The following is a 23,125-nucleotide window of genomic DNA, read 5'->3' on the forward strand; positions in this document are numbered from 1 at the left end:
GTGTGTGTGAGTGTGTGTGTGAGTGTGTGTGTGAGTGTGTGTGAGAGTGTATGTGAGTGTGTGTGTAAGTGTGTGTGTGTGTGTGTGTGTGTGTACATGCACACACTGCTAGGGATGGAAAGGTGCTAATTCTGAGCTCTACCACGAGCTACAGCCCAGCTTCACTGAAGGTTCTATTTGAACAGAAACTGAAAATGCTCAGTAAAGTTGCAAGCAAATCTCAGTGCATTTCTGACACCTTCCACTCTGCTGGAGCTGGAGTTGATGCTGGCCAGGCTGTCCCATCCCTGTCCACTGCTGTGATGAACCACATGAAGAGTATTTTTGCTGAATCACTGGGGAGTAAGTCACAAGTGGGGTGCCCCTTCCCCTAGTCCTTCATGAATTTCCTAAGAGCAAGGCCATTGTCTTATGTAACCACAGCCCGGTTATCAGCCCGGGACATTTAACATTGACATAGTTCTCATATCTAATCGGCTGATTGTCTTGGTGCTGCACCTTGCTCTCTCTCCTCTTTAATGTCCCCCACCCCCTTCTTCTAGTTCCGAATCCTAATAGTGCCTGCAAGAAGGATTTGTTTTTCGGGCTGATTTAGCTGGTTTTAAACTTAGGATTCAAAGTCCTTTCATCTTGACATCTACTAAGGAACACTGGAGTGTGTATACGCACGCTGGAGAACATTCCAGGCTCAGGCCCTTGCCTTGCGATCTGGTTCCAGGTTCAGGTCCTTGCCCTGCGATCTGTCCTGCCACTTTGTTGATCTTCTGACCCACCTGTGGACCCTGCTCTCATATTTGAGAACTCCACCTTCCTAGATAGAGATTTCTTAATATCTAATCTCCCCTCCACCCCCACACACCCCCCTCCTTTCTCTTTTTCTCTCTTCTTTTTCTTGGCTCTGGGCTTGGAACTTTCCAGCATAAACAACGCTCCATCCTGAGCTGTTCTCTTAGCTTCCAAGGAAGGTCTCTCACTGTCACGGGGCTGGGGTGTGGTTAGTTTGGGGTCATCTGGGGAGCTCTCGTGAGACCCTTCTTAACTGCCACTGTGACCAGACCCAATTGCACTTTGGGTCAGTTTCTGACCGAGTGTGCTCCTGTATCCAAAAAATCCAACTGGAGACCATAGGTTCTCTGAGATATGCCCATTCTCAGAGACTCAGAAGACCTCCCCCAGCAGCTGTGGAGTGGGCTGATAACCTGCTCCATTATGCTCGGAGTCTCCACCTTAATGGTCATGTGTCAGGGACACTTATTGCCCGTGGGTACTGGACTTTCCTTGAAGTGTAACACATTAGCTTGTTACAATCCCAAGAGCCATGTTACAGCTTCAAGATCTGCGGGAGGTAGGAGTTTTTGTTCTTTTGGTAAAGATGGCAGATGAACAGGCGGAATGCTCACTGAGTGCCAGGCACGGCTACACTCCTCAGCAACTCGGGTACAGACGTCGAGTGCCGTTGTCTCCTAGGTACTGATGGCTCTATTGTGCAGACTGGGAAACTGAGACTGAGGGGTACCTCCCAGGTTCTCACAACTATGAACCCACTTGCCCACCTCTGGTGCCCACTTGCTGGCACTGCTGTCCCCATAGGTGGGGAGTCCCTTCCATTCCCAGCTGCTTCCCTTTTCCAAAGTCTTCCTGCTGCTGGTTAATGAGCAGCCAAGGACAGTGGAAGCCAGGGAGGCCACCGCTTGCTCCGAGGCTGGAATGTGAGTTCTGTTTCTAGATAAAGAGCCTTGTGCAAGGAGCTGGCCCCATGGGGCCTGGCGACCTCATAGGCAGAGCATAGATGGCGACCATGCTGTTCCTCCTCAGCGCTAATTCCAGATGCAGACCAGGCTACCTGGGCTGGCACTTTGGCCCTCAGACTGCCCTGCACCACTCTAGTGTAGCCCTCCTGACTGGCTGTTTCTGAAAAGGCTCATGGTCTCCCCTCCCCCCCACATGGTGGTCAGTGAGATTTGCAGGGAGCATATTACACAGGGATAATACACAGTCTGAGTTCTGGGTGTGGCCCACCCCCACACGTCACACAGGGCCTCTGGCCTTTGGGTTTCCATCTGAGAAGGGCAAGATACATCTTTTTAGCCTTACAGTGGAGAGCATAGGAATGAAGAATGAGGGAGGTCCAGGTTCATTCCAAGTCTGGGGTTTGGGATGTGGTTCAGTGGCCTTTTGTAATGCCTGGAGTGCCCTCTCTACAAAACAAACAAAAAAGCTCTTAGCCCAGTCCCAGCCTATACCTGATGTGTGACCCTGTACGGAGTCACTAAACATCTCTGAGCCCCAGACTGTCCCCTCTATAAGGGAGTAGATATGTCAAGCCAAGAGAGCTGCAGTCCCCTCAGGACGGGGGTTGTCAGAACAGGTGCCATGGACACATGGGGAGCCCAGAATGAGTGCCAAGCAAGCCAATAGAGACTCATCAAAGGAGTCTGTGAGAAGCTGCACCCCCTCGATTGAAGGGGCAAGTCTACCTCTTGGGGCACTGTTCTATGGGGTGCTGATTTCTGGGGTGCTTGTCGCCCGGGTGCTGGGTACTCCTGCCTGTCTGTGGATGCCAGCGTCCTGCTCCTCGGAGGCCTCCACGGTGGGAAAGTGCTTATTTACCTTGTTTGCTCTGACTATAAAAGTCATATTTTCAACACAGAAATGCCAATGGGAAAAGTCGTCCTTTTTCCCACCACACTGAGGTGACCACAGTATGGTGGAGTGGTATGTGAGTTCACACATGTGTCCGTAAGCTGATCATGGTGGAGCACTGTGCCATCCTACCACAGGGAGGCTGAGGCGTGAGGGTTCTTCTAACCCAGGCTTTATTTAGCGTAGGAATTTAAGGTCTGTTGGGGCTTCAGAATAAGACCCAGGGTTGTTTGTTTAGTTTAGTTTCTTTCTTTTCTTTTCTTTTCTTTTCTTTTCTCTCTCTCTCTCTCTCTCTCTCTCTCTCTCTCTCTCTCTCTCTCTCTCTCTCTCTCTCTCTCTCTCTCTCTCTCTCTCTCTCTCTCTCTCTTTTAAGATAAAAGATCTGAAGCCAGGCCATGGAGGCAGAGGCAGGCAGATCTCCGAGTTTAAGGTCAGCCTGGTCTATAGAGTTTCAGAACAGTCAGGGCTACACAGAGAAAACCTGTCTGGAAAAACCAAAACCAAACCAAACCGAACACCAAGCCAAACCAAAAGATAAAAGATCTGGAATCCTGCTGTGTCGGTTGGCTGAGCTGTGCTGAAACTCGCTTGCCCTAGTCTTTCCTCTGCCTTGGCCACCTGAGGAGCTGGGACCACAGGTATTTGGCTAATGTTTTCCTCTTGAATGGAGACACGTGGAGGCTGGAAAAACATTTTTAAAAGAATAGAGGAGGCAGTCCCGGCAAGCCCCAGGAGGTACATTTCCATTTTCCTGCCTTCTTCCTGGGCTAGACCCGGAGTGCTTTTTGGGCTTCCCTAGTCTTTCTCTAAAGCCTCCTCCCGGCCACGTGGCTCCTTGTCGGTGCCTCCACCTCCCCACGCTACCCCCTGACCCCCAGTCCCCCAGCCCCCCAGTCTCTATTCCTACCCTGGGAGCAGTCAGTCACTCAGGTTTACAGCTCACCTGCCTTGGGAATTTCTTTTAATCTCTAACAAAACTATCCTCTTTGAATTTAAACAAACAAACAAAGAAGAAAACAACAAACAACAACAAAAAGTGATCCAGGAGTGGTGGCACACTTCTGTGATCCCAGACTCTGGAGCCTGAGGCAGGAGGATAGCTAAAAATCGAAGTCAGTCTGGGCTAGAGTTCCAGGGCACTTGAGGAAAGCATTTATTTAACCCCCAAGTGAGAACTTGTTTTTAGTTATGCTCGCCAATAAAACACTCTACAGTGAACAGTACCCTGCTTCTATTTTTTTTATTGCAATAAACTGTATCTAATGTGTAATTGATCGTCAATCTTGGGAGGGGATTGGGTGCTGGGGATGGAACTGGAGGCGTCCGCAAGCGAGGCAGGTGCTCCACTCTGAGACTCACCTGAGCCCCACCGTAGACACTCTGCCTTCAGGGCTTCAGCGCCAGCGCTGAGCTCCTCTGTTTGATGCCCTGGACATACCTGTGCATGGCCATATCTTAGACCTTGATGCAATGTACAAGTCCTCCCCTTCCCCACATGTCGGTGGGACCCAGGGTGTGTACTCGCCTCAAATTCTCCTACTTAGATGCATTTCTATACTGGGCTACCCATTTTAAAGATGTGCAGACTCCCAATGTCAAATCTCTGGTTCTCCAGAGACCATACTCTTTGACATCAGTGACAGCTTTGGGGTACTAGGAGGAAGTGGCAGCCCTGCTCTAGGAACACTTCTGCCTTTGGGGCTTCAAAGAAAAAACTAAAACATCCCACCCTAGACCTGTCCCTGCAGAGCCCTCTTCATTGGGAGAAGACTGGGAAATCCCAGAAAAACAAAAACAAAACCCCATCAACACTGGGAAGTTAAAATCAAACTCTACCCTCTAGTGAGCCTGAATCCATTTCTGCCATGTATGGCCTTTGTCAAAATGGGCCTGAAGTCATGCATTGCATGCAGCCTTCTGGGAGGGTCAGAAAAGAAAAACCTAAAGTTTTTGGTACAGTGATGGGTATATAGTAATTGCTCAATAAACAGTAGCTGTCATTACTACACCTTCCCGCTGCTGGTGTGATTGGGCTCTGCTGTTTTGGGGAAGCCAGGACACACAGGCAGAGTTCTCGATTTCACAATACTTTCTACATTGGGCACTTTGCACAGTCATCTTAGATAGCTCTTACTGCCCCATGTCACAGGTGGAAAAACTGAGGCCCCGGAAGGCAGTGACAGTCTCTGGCTCTTGTTTTCCATGCTGGGACATGGGCTTCCTCACAAATGCCAGGGCCAGCAGGTCATCTATCCTGGCCTTATTTGTGGCCAGAAAGCTTGGGCTTCTATGACAGTGCCCCAGGTAAAGCTTTTTGTCCTGGTGCTTGGTCCCCGCAGGGGTCAAACAGGAATTCTGTCAAGGAAATGGTCTCTTCAGGAACAATCTTGAGAAGTTTGTGGAAGGTATTTGTACTGGCTCACCTGTTATAAGCCTGGTCTGCAGAGGGAGCCAGCTTCAGATCCCTTCCCCTGCAGGGGATCCTCCATGGCATCTTTACCAGTTTTTCCACCAACTTGCAGAGGGGCCTTAGGCAGCTGCTCTATCTCTCTGTACTTTCCCCATGAAAACAGAGGAGGTGGGTCATATGTTTCCAGATAGGCTTTTGGGGTGACAATGACCAGATATGAAGCCCTACCATCACTTAGGGGCTTCATTCGCTGGTACAAGGAGCTCCTCCCCTCTTTGTGCCAAGTGCTCTTGTCTGTAAGCCACTTGCCCTGTGAGATCTGTGGAGCACAAAGAAACACTGATCCTGCCCAGATCCCAGCCCCTGCTCAGCCCCAGCTTGGTAGTTTAGTGGGACACCTCCATGGGGTCACAGCTCCCAAACCCACTCTTGTTTTGGCTGACATTCCTCTGTCCATCTTTTCCCAGGGTGAATCTTTGCCTCAAGGGTTATTCCTCAACTCTCAACCATCCCTGCACCCCTGCCCTTCATCTCTAGATTCTTGTTCTTGTTGTTTTCTAACATGAGTTTTTACCTGGGGCCCTTCTTGTGGGAAGAATGCCACAATCGATTAGTAATGTCTGTCAGGGAACAGGCTAGCAGAAGGTGGAATGCATATCATTTGTGTAATGGACACCTGAAAAGGAAAAGCCCAGAGGACTTAAAAAAGTCTCCATAGCCAGCAGGAAAGAAGCTTCATGGGGGTGGGAAGAAGAGAAGGAGGGACCTGGGGAAGGAGAGTGTGATACCTTGTTTTTCACACTAGGGAGCCTGAGTATTCAAACTCTCATACTGTGTTTTGTGTTTTGTGCTGGAGTGTGGATAACACAGGGATCCTTTGGGACACTGGATAGGATTGTCAGGTAAAATACTGGACACTGACTCTGAGAATTCACATGTATCACTCTGTAAGCCACTCTGAGTCCTTTGCAAGAGCGGCAAATGGTCTTAATTCAGCCCCCAAGTTTGGTAGTTTTAAAAGCGTGTGCCTCTTATTAATGCATCTGTCTAATCATAGTCCCAGGACATGGCTGGGGGTGTGTGTGTGCCACATGTAATAAACCAGACATTCAGGGACATCTGTCATCCTAGGAGACAGAACCAGAGTGGCCTTTGTTCTTGGCTTTTGAACAAAGGGTCCTACAGAGTGTAGCTTTGGTTAGCTGGGGAACTCACAGTGATCCTCCTGCCTCATCTTCCTGACTGCTGGGATTATAGGTGTAAGCTACCACACCCAGCTCTTAGAGAGTGGCCTTTTCCAGGTCAACTGATGCCTGGGTCCTATGGACAAGGAGAAATGTTGCCTCAGCTTCTGACCCCATCTGCTTGGGGCAGGATCTTGACCTTCCGTTAGCCTCTGTCCTTTCCAGTCTTTGAGAAATTTTACCCTTTTATCTGTTTCTAGCTTTGCCATCGTCGGAGGGAAAAACCAGGGCTGGCGAGAGTGCTTGGTGGCAGGGGAAGTTTGGGGGAAACTCTTTGAAGCATATGAAAAGTAAGAGTCGAAAGTCTGGTCACCAGTCATCAAAAGCTGTGGACTTTTGCAGCTGTGGGTGCGTTTGTTTGCACTCCCAGCCCCTGGGAAGAGCAGAGCTCAGGGATCCCCTCGGCCTCACAGTGGAATTGAGGCCAGCCTCATCTACACGAAACTGTCTCCAGAAACAAATGTAGTCATCTGCTCAGAGTTTCAGCCTCTCCTGTGTCCCAGGGATTCAGATAGACCCCTCAGCCTGGAGATCCCCAGGAATGGGGATCTGAAGCTATCTTGTTATGTGTGCCTGTGCACATGTGCTGGGAATGGAAACCAGGGCTTGCCACAGCCAGGCAAACACTCCCACACTGAGCCATGACCCCGCAGGGATGCTCTGGACACTCACACTATTTCTAGAGGTCTTAAGCAGCAGGTGGGCAGAAGCCTGGAAGGGCATTACCCATGGAGGAAGCAGCGCATCTAAACACTTGGCGTGGCCAAGAGTGAAAGTGATGAGCGACTTTCAGGAAGTCTTGGCCTGGCACGGCTTCTTGGTGGGGGCGGGGAAGAGGAGTGAAGAGACTCTCACCTGGTGACCTCAGAGCGTGTATGTGTCCGTGTATGTGTCCGGGGGTTGATCTTGTTCCACTTAGGGGACCCAGACCCTGGGGACCAGTGGCCATATTCTGTAATTCCAAGTAGGGGCTGGAAGGCAACTGTTTTGGCGATGGGCATCCGTGAGGGAAAGGGCTCTCACCCCAACACAGTGGCTGGGGGTCCTGGGAGAAAGGCAGTTCTGATGAGTCTCACCTAGTCAGACATTCCACAGGGCTTGGGGGTTAGCCACAGAGAGTCAGTCTGCCAGAGCTCCTTGTTTTACACGTGATGGAGAACAGAAGATCTGGTGTTATCCCCGAGAGACACACCACCAGCCCTGGCTTTGTTTCTTCCTTTGGCAGAGTTGAGAAAGGCCTGGTCAGGGTCAGTGCTTGTTTGAAAAGCGCATGAAATAAAAGCTGGTTGATCTTCCGGGAGGGGGGGTGGGCAGAGGGTGTGTTAGGTCTCCTGGAGCAAATCTGATCCTGTGCTGCAGCCCTTCCTCCAGCCTTACCTTGAGTCATTTGAGAAGGTCCATTTAGTAGACAGTGCTACTGAGGCCCTCAGGGGAGGAGCCAGGGTCCTGAGGTCAGCAGTGACCCATTAAATTCCAATTAACATCTAGGCGAAGCAGCAGAGGAGGCAAGTGGATTTAGGGACCAGACTCCCAAAAGGAGGTGTCTTCCTTCCGCTCTGGACTTCCGAGAATAAGGCTGCAGAAGCCGGGGGGGGGGGGGGGAGGGACCCTCCTTTCCAGTCATCAGCCACGTGACACCAGTATTAATGTAGAACTCGGCCACGGCGTGGGGGTGGGGGAGGTCAGAAGGAACTCCTTGACCAAATAAATAGATGAGTCAATTAAAAAGGATGGAGTTAGGGGCTATTTATAGCGGTGGCCTGAATCACAGGTATCCTTGCCCCGCGGAGGAAAAGGAGACCTTTTTTTGGGTGGCCCAGGCTGTATACATGATAACTAAGCTGATTAAGCCTTGGGTTGCGGAGGGTGGGACACTGGAGTCTGATGAGCCCTTGAGAGTGACAGCCCAGGAAAGGTGAGGGGCAGGAGCGCTGCTGGGGCAGGCAAGGGGTGGAGAGGGGCTGTCAGCTTGTGGAAATGGCTTGCACTGGGACAGACCCTGGAGTTGGCTGTCTCCACCAATGATAGTGATGGAGAGTATCCCTTCACTGGACTTTGGCTTCCTGGTTGAAAATAAAAAAGCCCTCTCTTTTAGCAGGAGGGATTGGTATTTAGCAATTACAGCTGGTATCCCTGACACGCACCTGAAAAACACTTCACAAGGCCTGTGTGACATATCTGTTGCTGCTGTCACTGCCATCTGCCACGTAGCCACCCCACCACGTGGCTGCATCCGGCCTGTGAAGGCAGTTATGGTTTAGGTTAGCTCTGGAGATCTGGCCTCTTAATTTGGCGGATGGGGCGGGGGTGTTTGTTTTGCAGAGTGTGTCCTTTACCTTTTGCCACTGTCAGTACTCTCCTGTGCCAAGTTGAAGGGGTTAGGACTTTGTGGTGTTAAAAGCGATAACCTGGAAACAATCCTGAGCTCAGCAGTTAAGGATCCGAGACTCCAGTGTAAACCTTGGTCAAGAGACTTAACCTCTTGAGCCTTGGTTGGGCATCTTCAAAATGGAGCGATGGTTCTCATCTCACTGGCTGGTAAGGGCTGGGTTCCCAGAGCTGGGCATCCTGGCATGTACTGGCCGAGCAGGTGGTGTCTCTTGGTGTGCATACAACATTTCCAGAGTGCTTTTGTTCCTGCAGGCTAAGATGCTCTGACGTCTCATTACCTTTGGACTAATTAGGAGATAAGCGAGTGGCAGCAATCACTGGAGAAGGATTTAAGGGAAGAAGGGAAATATTTAGCCTGATTAAAAACAACTGCTATTAGATGGAATTATATAAAGCACCCGGAGCTGTGTGGCCACATGTCAGCTGCAGTTATTATTTCAACCATAGGAAAACAGTTGGAATTAGAGGAACAAAGGGTTGCTATGACGACGGCAAACCCAGGTCTTTCTCAGTGCACCTGGGGCAGACCCAGCCCCCGCCTGGAACAGAAAGCAATCTGAGGCTATGGGAGAAGTACAGGATTACTGCTGGGGAACCAGAGCCTCATTGCTGGGAGATGGGTGTAGGCTGGGCAGGGAGGGCTTCCCTGAGGAGGGAGCACTGAAGATGGAGGAGAGCCAGAAATATATTGGGATGCCTGGGAGTATATCCCACTGTGAATTGTCAGGGCCTCCATGGTGATTAGAGATGGTGGGAGGTCTCCCTTTCTGGCTTTAGCTCCACTAAGAGACATCTTATTTCTTTTGTGCTCTCTTCTCTCTCTCTCTCTCTCTCTCTCTCTCTCTCTCTCTCTCTCTCTCTTCCTCTCCCTCTCCCTCTCTCCTCTCTCTCCCCTCTCTCTGTCTTTCCCTCTGCCTCACCCTCCACCCCTCTCTCTCCTTCTCTCCTTCCCCCACTCACTCTCTCCCTGTCTCTCTGTGTGTATTTCTCTCTCAGTGTTTGCTGAGGGCAGATAGAACCAGGGCCTATACACATATTAGGCAAAGCTCTGCCACTAGATAAGGCCCTAATGAGGATTATTTTTTACAGTTTATTGAATGTGTGCCTATATACATGTATGTGCACCACATGGATGCAGTGCCCACAGAGGCCAGAAGAGGGCACTGGATCCTCTGGACCTGGAGTTACAGATGGTTGGGGGCTACCAAACATTAATCCTCTGCAAGAACAGAAAGTGCTCTAAACTATCAGCTATCTCTCCAGCCCATGGAAAAAAATTTTTTAAGATGGCAAGTTATTTTCACCATGATGTAAAAGAGAAAACATTTTTAATAGCAAAACATTAGGAATGGACTGAGGTGCATCTTAGTGGCAAAGTACGTAGCATTTGAACCCCACGGCTACCATCCCCAGCACAGCAGGAAAAAAAAGGACTGAGATGCTAGAAGGCAGGGATTCTGTCCCCCCAAATAATGCCAGCTGGTGAAGGCTGTCCCAGATGGACACCAGCCATCAGCCTACACAGCCATGGGGCAAAAGTCCTTGGGAAGACAAGTAATCGCTACTGTCCTCAACCCCCAACAACGGACAACTCCTGAGTGGATTGAAAATGACTGATAGAGAAGAGGGAGGGGACAGGGGAGGGCAATGGAGGAGGAGGTGGGGTGTTAGGGTGACATCCCATGTTGGAGTCCCTGTGGTTCTAGGGATCCAACTGGACATGCAGCATGGCTGTGACCAAGTCCCGGCTGCCAGAGGTTTAGGGAGACTGTCAGTCACTTTTGTCATTGTCTTGTCAGCTGGGGCTCTGAAGACCCAACAGTGCTATTAAATAGGGCCCATTCTCTAGGGACTGCATTATGCATTCTCTCTCTCTCTCTCTCTCTCTCTCTCTCTCTCTCTCTCTCTCTCTCTCATTCCCCTTCCCTCTCCCTTCTACCTCTCCCCCTCTAGCTCCCCCTCCCCTTCTCCTCCCCCTTCTTCCATTCCCCTCTTCCCCAATCCCCCCTCTCCCCTTCCTCTCCTCCTCCCTTCTCTTGCTCTCCCCTTCCCCTCTCCTCTTGCCCCTCTCCTCCCCTTCTCCCTCTCCTCCTCCTTTCTCCCCCTCCCCCTTCACCCATTCCCCTCTCCCCTCCCTCTTTCCTCTTCCTCTCCCCTCCCCTCTACCCTTCCTTTTCTCCCCTTTTCCTTCCCCTTCTCCCCTTCCCCTCTCCTCCCCTCTCCCCTTCCCTCCTCCCCTCCTCCTCTGCCCTCCCCTCTCCCTCTCCCCCTCTCCCGTTCCCTTCCCCCTCCCCTTTTCCCTTTTCCCCTCCCCTTCCCCTCCCCCTCCCTCTCTCAATGTGTTGTGCCTGTGTGCCTGTGTGGAAGCAGTGAGGCTTTATAGCTCCAGGCTGTGGGACTCCCCAGCCAGCAGGTTCAAGCCTGCTTCAGTGACAGGCAGTCTGGCCTCGGTGGTGGAGACTGGGCCTCTGAGGCCTGCCTTATTGTTGACTTCCTATGGCATGCATTTCTCTGGCTGGGAATATTCTGTTTCCACCCCTATAGGAAACTGTGTCCCCTTTCCCACAAATCTCAGACATGTCCCTGTGGCATGGTGCTGTGAGAGGCTAACCTGGCTAATTTGTGCCTTTACCACGATGCTGAGCTGAGGCGGACCTTCTGTATCCATGGCTGCCTACCACGGTTGGGTGTGGCCTGTGACGTTTTCTGTTTGGATCAGACAGGCAGGCCCCAGAAGTCATCCCACCAGCCCTGCATTTGTCTCTTAACCTCCTCCCAGTTAAGAAGGCAGATGAAGTATGTTGGCCTTGTCTAGAGTTGGAAGCTTACTGGGTTACCTGTGACCAGGCATGTGTCTTCCCTAAGCCTAGCTTTCTCTCTCTGTGAAATAAAAGCAGGGGTGGGTGTGGTGAGGAACAGCCCAGAAGGGCCTCTGAAAGGCCTCTGGCTTTGCTAGGCCCCCAGTGTGTGCAGCCTGGCACATGTGCACTGCGCCAGCCAACCAACGGCTCTTCCACTAGTCAATTTTGTTTGACATTTTTGTCCAATGCCTCCCAGGGCACAGCCCCGCCCTTCCCAGCCTCTCTTGATTCTAAGACTCCTGGGAAGCAGAGGTAACAGGTGAGATTTCTGGGCTCCACCTTAAAGATTTGAGTCAATAGGTCCAGATGGGTCTAGGTCCTCACACTCTAGATTCTGTCTCAGGGTTCTACAGACTATCAGGCTAAGAGGTAGAAGCAGATGGAGCTCTTTGAGTTCAAGGCTAGCCTGGCTTATATGGTGAGTTCTGGGCCTGCCAGGACTACACAGTGAGACCATGTGTCAGAAAGAAAGGAAGGAAGGAAAAAAGAAAGAAAGAAAGAAAGAAAGAAAGAAAGAAAGAAAGAAGAAAGAAAGGAAGGAAGAAAGAAACAAAGAAAGAAAGAAACAAAGAAAGAAAGAAAAGAAAGAAAAAGAAAGGAAGGAAGGAAAAAAAGAAAGAAAAGAAAGAAACGAAAGAAAGAAAAGAAAAAGAAAGTAAACAAAGAAACAAAGAAACAAAGAAAAAGAAAAGACACTGAGGTTTCTCAAACAGATCTTGAAACTTTGCCCAACGTTTCCAGATCTGAACCAGAACACAGCCCCTGGTGAATGGTAGATTTGACGTGGCAGGATCTGAGATGCATGAGAAGGCTTCCGGTTCAGAAGGAATACCCTTAACTATGATGTTCCAAGCACAGGGTGGGAAAGAGGAATGCCAGGAGAAAGAGGGGGTCCTGGGTCACAAAAGGGGGTCCACACCCACCCAGGACCTGACAGAAAGGGCTGCTGACACTTAGGTTCTGGGTGAAGTTCAGAGAGAGCTCTGCAGGAGGCTGGGACTCCTCGTGGCTAGTTCTCGACCTGGGGTGGACCTGGCTGCCAGGCAGAGTCTGCTGGAAGTGAGTTGGCGAGGGCCACGCCTCCAAGGCGTTTCCAGCAGTTGGTGTGTCTGCATCTTGCGATGCCCACCTAAGTGGCAGGTCATGAGAAGTCAGTGTTGTGCCCTCGGTGGGGGCATCACAAGAGCGCACTGGGGCTGGCAGCGGAGAGGCAGACAAGGGGGTTGCCCTGGGAGACGCCCTGTGCATGGAGGAAGACACAGCTGATTGTGTCAACCTCCAGATGCTCCCCTCATGGATTTTAACGCTGAGTTTTTCTTCTAGCCAAGCAGTAGCTGGTGTTAGGCACCATCTTGTAGCCCTGGAAGCCGCTGCCACCGCCACCCGCTGCACCAACGTCCGTCAGCCTGACAGAGTTAGATATGACTCCCGTGCACCCAGGTTTGCAATGGGAGCTTATTCTCTGCCACCTATTTTATCCACAGGGTGGGGGGTGTTAGGAGTGTCCCCACTCCCTCCACCTTCCTCCAGTTCCCTCTCTGGAGCACGTCTCCTGTGGCCATCGGAGTTGGGCTACCCATGATAGGCCTTGGTTTCCTCACCACAGAGTGGGATTGTGTCTGGGTGCACTTCTCTGGCCCTGCCATGCAGCCTCCAGGGGAATTCCCTGGTACTTGACAAACCTTTGTGGAAAGGCCACAGCCGGTTTACCTCAGAGTCACCCGGAGGGCTAGCTACTCAGAGAAGGTGGTTGTATGATAGAAACTGAAGCGAAGATTTGGGGCTCTCCAAAAAACAAACAAGACTGTTCGTCTTCTTGGGGAAGTTGTGCTCTGTGGCCGGGAACAGGTTCCAGGTCTCTCTGCCTTTCTTTCACACGTGTTCTAGGTGTGTGTCTGTCCCTGTGCTTTGCCCGTGGCTCTGCAGGGCAAGCCTGCTCTGAGCATCAGCAGGCTCCTCTTTGCTGTGTTTACTGTGATTGACGGCAGGAAGCAGCTAGGACTCTCAGTGGGTGGGCTGAGTGATAGACAGCGGAACACAGGCTGGTGGTGTGGTTAGAGAGGCCATGTGGCCATTGCCCTGGAGGCTGGCCGTCACGGCCTGGTGAGGGTTCTGTTCATTACTCTTGGATGGAGTAGTGTCCCACATCAAGGGCACTTTGGAGCCCAGGTGTGGGGTGTGAGAAAGCATCCTTTGGAGGTCTTCAGCTCCTAGGGGGTAGGGTGAGGAAGCAGGTACGGTGTCTCCTTTGTTCAGAACAGAGGGTGACTCTGGGTAGAGGGTGCTGTGCTTTTAGGTCCACAGCCTGATTGGGCTTTGGTGTGAGTAAGGAAGGACATTCTTCCTGTGGGGGAGAAAGAAGCATTAAAAGAGGAACACTGAGGGGAAGGCTGCATTCAAAATATCACCCAGACATTGTGCCTACTGCACAGAGGGTAAGACTGAGGCCCAGGGCCAGTGACTTGCCTAAGGTCACAGAGCAGAGTATACTGCTTGCTCTCCATGAAGCCAGGACGTCAGAGGGCACCAAGGATAGCATTAGGGGCCTGGCAGTGTGGAGGGGTCACGAGGTGGCCCGGCTAAACTTGAGGCTTTTCTTGCATTTCTGCAGAGAGAGAAAGACAAACGGGCTGTGCTTCCCTTTCATACACAGAGTACACAGGTGCAGCCTTGGGTTTCTGTAGCTTGAAAAGGGGAAGTTTGGGGATGTGCTGAAGCCTCCAGGAATGATCTGGGGCTCCACAGCGCCCGCCCCAGGACCCTGGCGCCCCACCCCCCCAGTACAAGAGGCCCATGGCCCTGATGCTGGGGAAGTGACACTGCTAGAGGTGAATGACAGCCCTGTGGCGGGTGAGTCAGTGCCAGGAGCCGGTGCCTGCTGACTCACCCTCCCCTGGCTCCTCAGCTGAGGGGGAGGAGAGAGAGGGGTGGAGAGGGGGAGGGGCAGGGAGGGGGAGGGGCAGTGCTGCCCCTTCAGAGCTTAGAGCTCGTCCACCCAGGCACTAAAGCAGACAGGTGGCTGGCCAGGTCAGGAGCTGGGCGTGGCATCCCCGAAGCTTTGAGTGTACACAATCTCCAGGTGCACACACCCGGCCCTGCTTCTGAGATGGGCCCTGAGCGTCCTGGAGACGACTTGGTGCAGTCAAGTCTTGCGTTTTGCTACTTCCTTCTTCTCCCTCCCCTACCAGTCCCCCCCCTTTTCTTCCCTCCCTGCTCTCTCCTCTTCTTCCTCCTCCATCTGCCTCTCCCCTCCCTGCCCTCCCTTCCTCCCCTCCTCCTCCTGCCTAGCTTGGTTACTAGAAGCTGGAGGTCTGCTGAATAGCATTTGGTGGCTAGGCCTTACCTCCCACCCCACCCCCAGCCTAGACTGTGAGCGTCCAGCTCAGAGGGGAGGGGTCTTTCCTGCACCTCCTCTGTCAGCCTCTTCCTACCGTGGAAGCCCCTCCTGTCTTTCCTATGAACTCCTCGTGATTTCTGTGTTGCTTTCCCACTGTCTCTGATCCTAGGGAACAATAGGATGACCCCGTAACCAGACCAAACAAGTAGATGACAGGCAGGTGACAGATGGGGCTCTGCTGCCACACAGCCACCTCCTGTCACCAGGGAGAACTGTTCCTCTGAGCCAGGCTTGGAGTCACGTTTTCATAGAAGGGTGGCCCTGTGCTTTGCAGAGCTTGGCTTCATCTCTGGAGTCTGGTGCTAGCCCTGTGCTGACAGACACTGTCTTCCCCATATCACCAGGGGTGGGCCTTCGGAAGGGCAGCTGCCCATTGGTCCTTTGTACACAAAGCAGCTGCCAGGCCCCCATCCCCAGAGTAGCTCTGCTCAGAGTATAGCTCTGAGGTGCTGGGGCTAATTGACCAGAAGGTCTCATAACACCCCAAGTGGGCCCTTCAGACTCACTTCCTGAGCTGGAAGGAGGGTTAGGCAGGGCCTCGAGGATAGTTGGGGCTTGTAGATGAAAGGATTTTTACCCCTCAGTGGGACAGTGGGACACTCAGGATAAACCAAAGTTTAAACCTGGCCTGGAGGTCCTGTGCCCACAGGCGCCGGCATCCTCAGGATACCTGCTTATTTGACAGGTCTAATTTATCTGTCTTTTAAGTTTTATTTATTTGTTTGTGTTTTTGAGACAGGGTCTTGCCATGTAGCTCTGTCTGGACTGGAACTTGCTGTGTAGACCAGGCTAGCCTCAAACTCACAGAGATCAGCCTGCCTCTGCCTCCTGAGTGCTGAAATTAAAGAGCTGTACTAGATATCTACACACACACACACATATATATATGTATATATATATATATATATATATATATATATATATATATATACATACATACATATTTGAGCTACCATGTGGGTGCTGGGAACAGATCCCAGGTCCTCTGGAAGAGCAGCTGGCGTTCTTCACTGCTGAACCACCCCTTCGGGTCCTGTCTGGCTGCCTTTGTCCATAACTAGCGCCTCCCCTCAGAGCTCTGTTCCCCAGGATTGTCTAGCTAGGTCTCAGCTTGATGGCAGTGTGGTGGGGAGCGGAACTATCTGGGTGTAGAGTCCAGCTGTGTGCGCGGCTGTAAACAGAACCCATCACTGCATCTTCTTGGCCTTGTAAGCTGGTAAAAGGGATTGTTCAAATTTTCAGGTTCCACTGTCCTGGGGGACACCAGTGTCCTGGATTCTGGGTATAAATCCTGAGAATTTGGGGCAAGAGTGTCCCTGCACTGAGCCTCAGCCTCCCATCCCAGGCTCAGAGGGTGGGGCTGCAGTCGGGTGAGGAGCGGGATGCTGAGTCCCAGGTACACAGACAGGCACCCTGCCCAGAGATGGTGCTAAGATGATGCAGGTTCACTTTCACCCGGGTAAGAGCAGTGCTGCTCATTGTTTTGTGCTCTGCTTCTGGCCAGGGAAACCGCAGGCTTCCTGGTTGACCTCATGGGGACAAGCCATTGTGGCTCCAGCCAATGAGCCAAGTATATGTATCCTGACTGACCTCGCCCTGCCTTCGCCGGGGTTATGATCACTGAGCTGGGCAGTGGTCTGACTGAAGTGGGCCTCGAGGGACGGAGACTGGGTCACCCCCCTTTTTCTTTGTGTTTAGAGGACAATGTGCTAGAGAAGTTGGGAAATAGACCAGCGCAGTCCAGATCTCTTAAGACACCTTGGAGGAGATGGTCCCAGGGGATCCTAGTCCCAGAGGCACCTTTGGTGTTGGGAGCCTAGAGGTGTCCATTTTCCCTGCTCTTCTGTTCTGCCTTTGCCTGCCAGACCCCTTGGAGATGGTTCAGTTGTCACGCTTGGCTTAGCCTCTTTGCACAAACAGATAACCAAAAGATGAAGGCCGTATGATTCAATTAAATGATTAAATCTGTTAAAGGTGTATGTATTTTAAAAAAACAAAGGCTTTAAAAATTAATTTCTCCTTAATTTTTAAAACCAGTCTCATGTAGCTCAGGCTAACCTGAAACTTACTATGTAGCTGAGGAAGACCTTGAACTCCTGATCCTGATGCTTCCTTCTAAAAGCTGAGATTTATGTTCTCTTTACAGAAGCATTTATGCTGCTTAAAGGGCAGAGCTGCACTGTTAACTCAGCTTACTTGATTCAGCGAGGTTGCTTGCTAAATACTTCTCAGGGCCAGGCACGGAACCCGAGCAGAACAGCTTACCCTTGGCAGACACTTCTAGTGGATCACAGCCCTCCTACTCAGACATTACTAATGGATCCCAGCCCTCCTGCTCCTTGCACCTAGATGTATCTATTAGTCTGTAGAGACTGTACCAATGAACCCCTTCTGATCTGTGAGATGTTCTTGCTGACGGAAGCAGGCCCCTGTGCATACTGTTGTTTTATCTGTGCCCACAACTCAGTCCCATGACCCCTGGTCCAGTCTGTCATGTGACGTGGCCCTTCACTTCCTTGTTTGAGTTTGGTTCCCTAATCTGTCAGCTGACCCAGTGGCTTGTCTTTAATATTTTTTTAAAAATTGTATTTATTGAGTATGTATGGGTTTGTATGTGCACAGATCACACTGGCTGTGTGAAGAAGGTCAGAGGACAGCAGCTCGCTCCTATCATGTGGGTTCTAGGGCTTGTGGCAAAGCACTTTTGTTCCCTGAGCCATCTCATTAGCCTGTAGTTGGCCTCCTCCTCCTTCTCCTCCTCTTCTTCCTTCTCCTCCTTCTCTTCCTCCTCCTTTTCTTCCTTCTTCTCCTCCTCCTCTTCTTTATTCAAAGAGTTTATTTAATTTTATTTTATGGGCATGAGTATTTTGTCTGCATGCGTATCTATGCACCTCATGCCAGCCAGAGTAGGTGTTGGATTACCTAGGGACTGGAGTTACGGGTAGTGAACTATCATGTAGGTGACGATACTGAGCTAGCATCCTCTGGAAGAGCAGTAAATGTTCTTAACCACTGATCCATCCTGTCTGTCCTATAGCTGGCTTCTTAAAGGCACCAGGTTCTTGTGAAGTTGTAGAGATGGCATCCATGACTGTCACAAGTGATTGAGAACATGGGCTTTGGACGGACCTAGGAGTCATTCACTCAGCTCAAGTAGGCATCGTGTGGCCATGACCAAGTGGCTTCACCTCTCTGGGTGGTGCCATCAGCAAGGTGATGAAGGCATGTTTGGAGGGAGTTAACTAAAAGAATATCGGGGGGGGGGGATCTTTGCATAGTGCTGAGTGGACATGTGGGTACCATTACGTATAGCTCTTTCTCTTCCTTTATAACAATATTTATTTTACATAGATGAGTATTTTGCCTGCTTGTCTGCTGTACCTGGTGCCCAGAGGCCAGAGGAGGGCATTAGATTCCTTGGAGCTGAAGTTACAGACAGTGAACTGTGGATGCTGGGAATCAAACCTGGGTACTCTTAGCCATTGAGCCATCTCTCCAGCCTCTGTATTTGTTTATTATTTTGTTTTGAGACAGGGCCATGCTTTGTAGTTAAGCTGCTCACCATGAAGCCCAGATTGCTGACAGTGCAGCTACTTCAGTCTCCCAGAGGCTGGGGTTGCAAGCCACACCTGGCTTGTACTATATTAAAATTGGCAGCAATTGTATATATTTATGGTATATACAACATGTCATTTTAATGCATTATTTTATATATACACAAGTACTTAGACTGAATATATGTATTGTGTATCACATGTGTGCAGTGCCAACATAGCTAGAGAGGGCATCACACCCTACAGAACTGGAGTCTTATGACTACCCTGTAGGGGCTAGGAACCAAACCTGTGTCCTCTGGAAGGGCAGCAAGTGCTTTTAACCACTGAGCCATCTCTCTAACTGAACATGAGGTTTTTAGATACATATCTGTTATGGAATGGCTATATCAAACCAACTGTCTTACATACTTACAGAATGGAGAGAACGCTGAAAATTATAACTCCTTGACAGTTTTCAAATATATTTATCATCATCATCATCGTCATCGTCATCATCGTCATTATTCAAGTGAATTCCAATGAGGGGAGTGAAGCACTAAGAGGCTGCCGCTCTTTGCCCTGGTTCATGCAGTATCTTTATGGCCTCCTCTTGGAGACTCATGCCTACTAATGGCTCTGCAGTGGACAGGGAAAGGACAGAAGGGAGGCGCTTCTCTGGGTCGGACACAAAGGGGTCTAGCCACAGGCTCACCTCTGCAGGGGACTTCCAGGCTAAAGCATCTTCATGTGTGCAATGGGCGTGGGACTCGTCTCCTGCCCTAGTTTTGAGAGCAGCTCACACTGCACACAGAACATCTCGTTCCTCCTGCAGAGGCTCCCTGAGTGGCAGCCTAATCTCTCACCAAGCTCCCTGCGAGGACACACGCTGAGTGCTAGGCACTGGGGTGGGCTGGGGACAAGCACAAGAGGAAACAGATCCGTGCCTGACTCCTTGATAAGAGAATGGTGACAGTGCCAGCGATAAGATTTTAATCATTTCTAGAGGGGGTCTTTTGTTTGAGGGGATCTAGGTTCTGGAGGGGCGTGCTAACATTGGAAGCTTGTCTTAGAGTACAGAGGCAAATGCTGTGGAGGTAGGGGCAGCTTAAATCAGTGACAAGACCTGCCTGGCTAGCACATGGATGCCTGAGGGCCACAGGGGCTAGACAGGCCGTGGGAGGTACGCGGGCAGGAGCTGTCTCTGAGTCCCCAGTCTGTGAGCTCTGCATTGGACAGGGCCACTTCTCTGACCCAGCAGCCCTGTGTATGTTCAATAGACTCTTTGGGTGTGTACTCTGCTATAGGCATGAGGCAATATGGGGATTCTGCTCCACCTGCTCTGGCCCCTGTGTGTGGCCTGGGGTGGTGGGTGGGTTACCATTTCTCTACTCACCCATCTGCTTCTGTTCTGAACATATTAGAAGTCTCTGTGGGCTGTGGAGCAGCCTGAGCGGTTGCCTGGCATGTGCCAGGCCTTTGATTCAAACTCCAGAACTTCATAAGCCTGGTGTGATGGTGCTGGCCTGTAGTTCCAGCACAGCAAAGGGAAAGATGGAGGCAGGAAGAGGGGTCAGATGTTCCAGGTCATCTCTGTTACTAGTGAGTTCAAGGCCAGCCTGGGACACATGAGACTGTCTTCCCCCTCTGCACACCTCCCTTCCTGTCCTTCAAAGAATGACAGAATGGGAAATAGTTCTGAAATAGGTTAGCCTGCGTACTAAAAATGTCTGATGTTTTTAACCTGGTCAGAGGCTACAAAAGTATATCTGGCCCATGTCACTAGTCCCGGTGTCAACCTGACTGTATGTGTGGTAAAACTTGTCAGTGATCTTCAAGTAAGCCAGCATTCAGGCACAGCCACATCTGGCTTGCCACCCCTGGAAAAGGGACAGTGTTTTCAGAACGGGGAGGGACATTTAGACCTGGAGCTTATAACTCCATGCATTCTAATCACCTGTAGCTGTGGTAACCACGAGGATGCTCCCAGAATGAGAATTAGGGATCTTCACCACTGCGGAACAACCCCGGGTGGGGCCCCAAGCCAAGAGAAACAGCTCCTGGCTTGGAGAGGCAGGCTGCAGGCAGATGGTGTGAAAGGGACTCACTGTGCTGCGCTGTGGCCGCTTGATCACCACGGGGGGTGGACTGGCCTCAGTTGAGTCTGTAAAGGTGGACCCTAGAGAGGGTGTCTCAAGAAGTCAGGCTGGGCCAGCAGAGGGCTGGCAGAGGCAGACTCAGGGCCTGTGTGGTACCAGCTCAATCCAGTGATCTGGATTCAGAGTTGGCTGGGGCTTGCTCATCGTATCTCCTGAGTGGATCGAGAAGGCCTTACCCACCATGGAGTTGGTGATAATGACACCAGCTGTTATTTTAGGGTGTGCTTGCTACATGCCACTTGCTGTTCTGAGCTAGTCTATGCACCCCCTCATTTCTTTCTCTGTACCCCATGACAGGTACTACCGCTCCACAGATGAGAACAATGAAGACCAGAGAGGCTGACTATCTTGCCTAAGGTCATTCAGCCTTTTAAGTAGCTCTCAGTCCCTCTGTCAAGTCTCATGTTCCCTACAGGGACCAAGCTGCCACCACAGGTCCTGGAGCAGCTGGCATAGGGTGTGAGGGGAGCTCCAGCATTCCTGTGGGGCCAGTGTTCCACAGGGGAGGGTAGGATCTAAGGGTGTGTAAGTCTTGCTTGAGATCTAGCAGGGCCAGGGGCTGGGGTGGACCTTGCGTTTCCCTCTAGCAGTGAGCTGGGGTCCATTCTGAATGTAATTTTTAAGCTGCCTTCAGCTGCTGCATGAGAATAGACTGGGGAGGGGTGCAGCAGAGCAGGAGACCTATGAGGAGGCTGCTGTAGATGCCTGTGCTAGGGGCTGCTGACTGAGAGAGGGGGGGGTTGCCATGGTGACAGGGACGTGGGGGTGGATGCCAAGAATGTGCAGAGTGGATCTGCAGGTCTTGCTGCTGGAATGGTATATTGCAGGGCCGCTGCTCAGGCACACGCGATGGTCTTGGAATAAGAATGTAAGAGGAAAATGGGCAGGTCGACCTTCTCTCAACCCAGCAAAGTCCAAAGCCTGGGTGGTGCCCTGCCCCCAAGACAGTAACCCTGCGATTTCCAGCTAGTCTGAGGGTTGGAGGTGATGCTGAGGCAGGAGCCCTAGGCCTTGAGTTCTCCAAAGGCAAATGGGTTTGGACCACACTCCCACAGGTAGGATGGTGAAGAAGGGTCAGACTCCTGGATGCATCTGAGGGACTAAGGAGTCTCCATGCAGAACCTCACAGTGCCCAGCACAGACAGGCACTGCACTGCCTCACTCAGGCCCCAGCCACCATGGTTCAGTCTTGGGCGACATGATAATAGATGGAATTGCGAGAGTATCTAGGGATAGATTCCTTATACAGCAAATCAGTCTAGATACAGGCATCTTTGGGAACCCTCTATACTCAGGGTTCTCTGAAAACAGACTTATTAGTGGGTCTGAGGGCCTAGAATAGAGAACCAAGGTTATCAGGACAGCAGGCAACAGGGCATCAGAATCTGGCTTCTTTTTGGACCAGGCATGGCCAGTAGCTGACAGTGAGGTGAGGAGACCCTTGTCCAGCTCCTATCCCTCCTTACTGCTGGAGGCTGCCCTTCCGCTTGCTCCTCCTCCTTCTCTCTTAAGTTTAAAGGCTAGGCTGACCTTGTGGAGTCTCAAGGACTGAGACGTGTCCAAAGGGTGGATCAGCCCTTCTCTGTCGGAGGCTCCAGGTCATTCTTGAGCGGACCCTTCCCTGGGAGGGAGCGGAGTCCCACATCCTCCAATTATGCGCCCACCACAGGCCACAATGAGCTGTTCAGATAACCATCGGGAGCTGCTGACCTGCTGCGGGAACAATGCTGGCTGCTGAGCTGTTTTCACAGTGGCCACAGACCTGCAGAGCCATGAGGCCCCGGGGGAGCCGCAGAGAAAGGCCATGCGGATGCTCCCCCAGACAGAGGAAGGACTCCGGGGTCTGCCCAGTGGCTCCAGGAAGCCTTTCTTGGTCTGCTTACTGCCAGATAGTGAAACAATTGGGGTCCCCCACCCCAAGCCAGCCAGTGAGAGGAAGGAGGCGTGGGGGAAGCAGAGTTATTGAGCTCCTTGCAGAACCCCCCTAGGGACCTGGCCTGTCATGTCTGTGTACCTTAATGTCTCCGTCAGACACGCTGAGACTTAGCGCGAGGCCTCAGTGTATGCCTCTTGGAGTCTGTTGGTTCTGTTTACACGGAGGCACTTTCCTGATGTCCTACTGTGTGCTGGGCTTCTGTAGTATAAACAGGACAGATCCTTATCTCTACAAGCCTGTGGTCTGGCTGCAGACAAGGCAGCAGCTGGGTCGGGTGGGCATGGCCAGCTCCATTGCTGTTCAGGTAGGGTTGGCGGTGGCAAGAAAAATGCAGCCAAGCAGGTGAAGGTACTCTCCCAGAGGGCATGCCCTGGGAACAAGGATGCCTTGCATGGACTCCAGTGGGTGCTCAGATGAAGAACACAGATCCTGTGTGCTCTGACCTTCCCATTTTGTAAGAGAACTTCAAATTTTCCATTTTTCCTCTGAAATCTGATACTTCAGTGTTTCCTCTCAGCTCGGATGATAGAGTCAAACAAAGGCTGTCGTGG

At 51.4% G+C, this 23,125-nt stretch overlaps 1 protein-coding gene across 3 annotated transcripts in view; it reads left to right on the top strand.

Moving 5' to 3' along the window:
- Slc6a6 (solute carrier family 6 member 6) overlaps positions 1 to 23,125 on the top strand; it is a 74,459-nt gene that overhangs the window by 14,820 nt on the left and 36,514 nt on the right. Inside the window, exon 3 of one of the 3 annotated variants that reach the window (XM_052174334.1) lies at positions 12,873 to 12,989. The exons of the other annotated variants lie outside the window; for them this stretch is intronic. Coding sequence (XP_052030294.1) covers positions 12,971 to 12,989 — 19 coding nt within the window. The 5' untranslated portion in view covers positions 12,873 to 12,970. The remainder of the gene's footprint in view (positions 1 to 12,872; positions 12,990 to 23,125) is intronic. 3 annotated transcript variants of the gene reach the window in all.

Source organism: Apodemus sylvaticus, chromosome 2, assembly GCF_947179515.1.
Source record: "Apodemus sylvaticus chromosome 2, mApoSyl1.1, whole genome shotgun sequence".
NCBI classification, from domain to species: Eukaryota; Metazoa; Chordata; class Mammalia; order Rodentia; family Muridae; genus Apodemus; species Apodemus sylvaticus.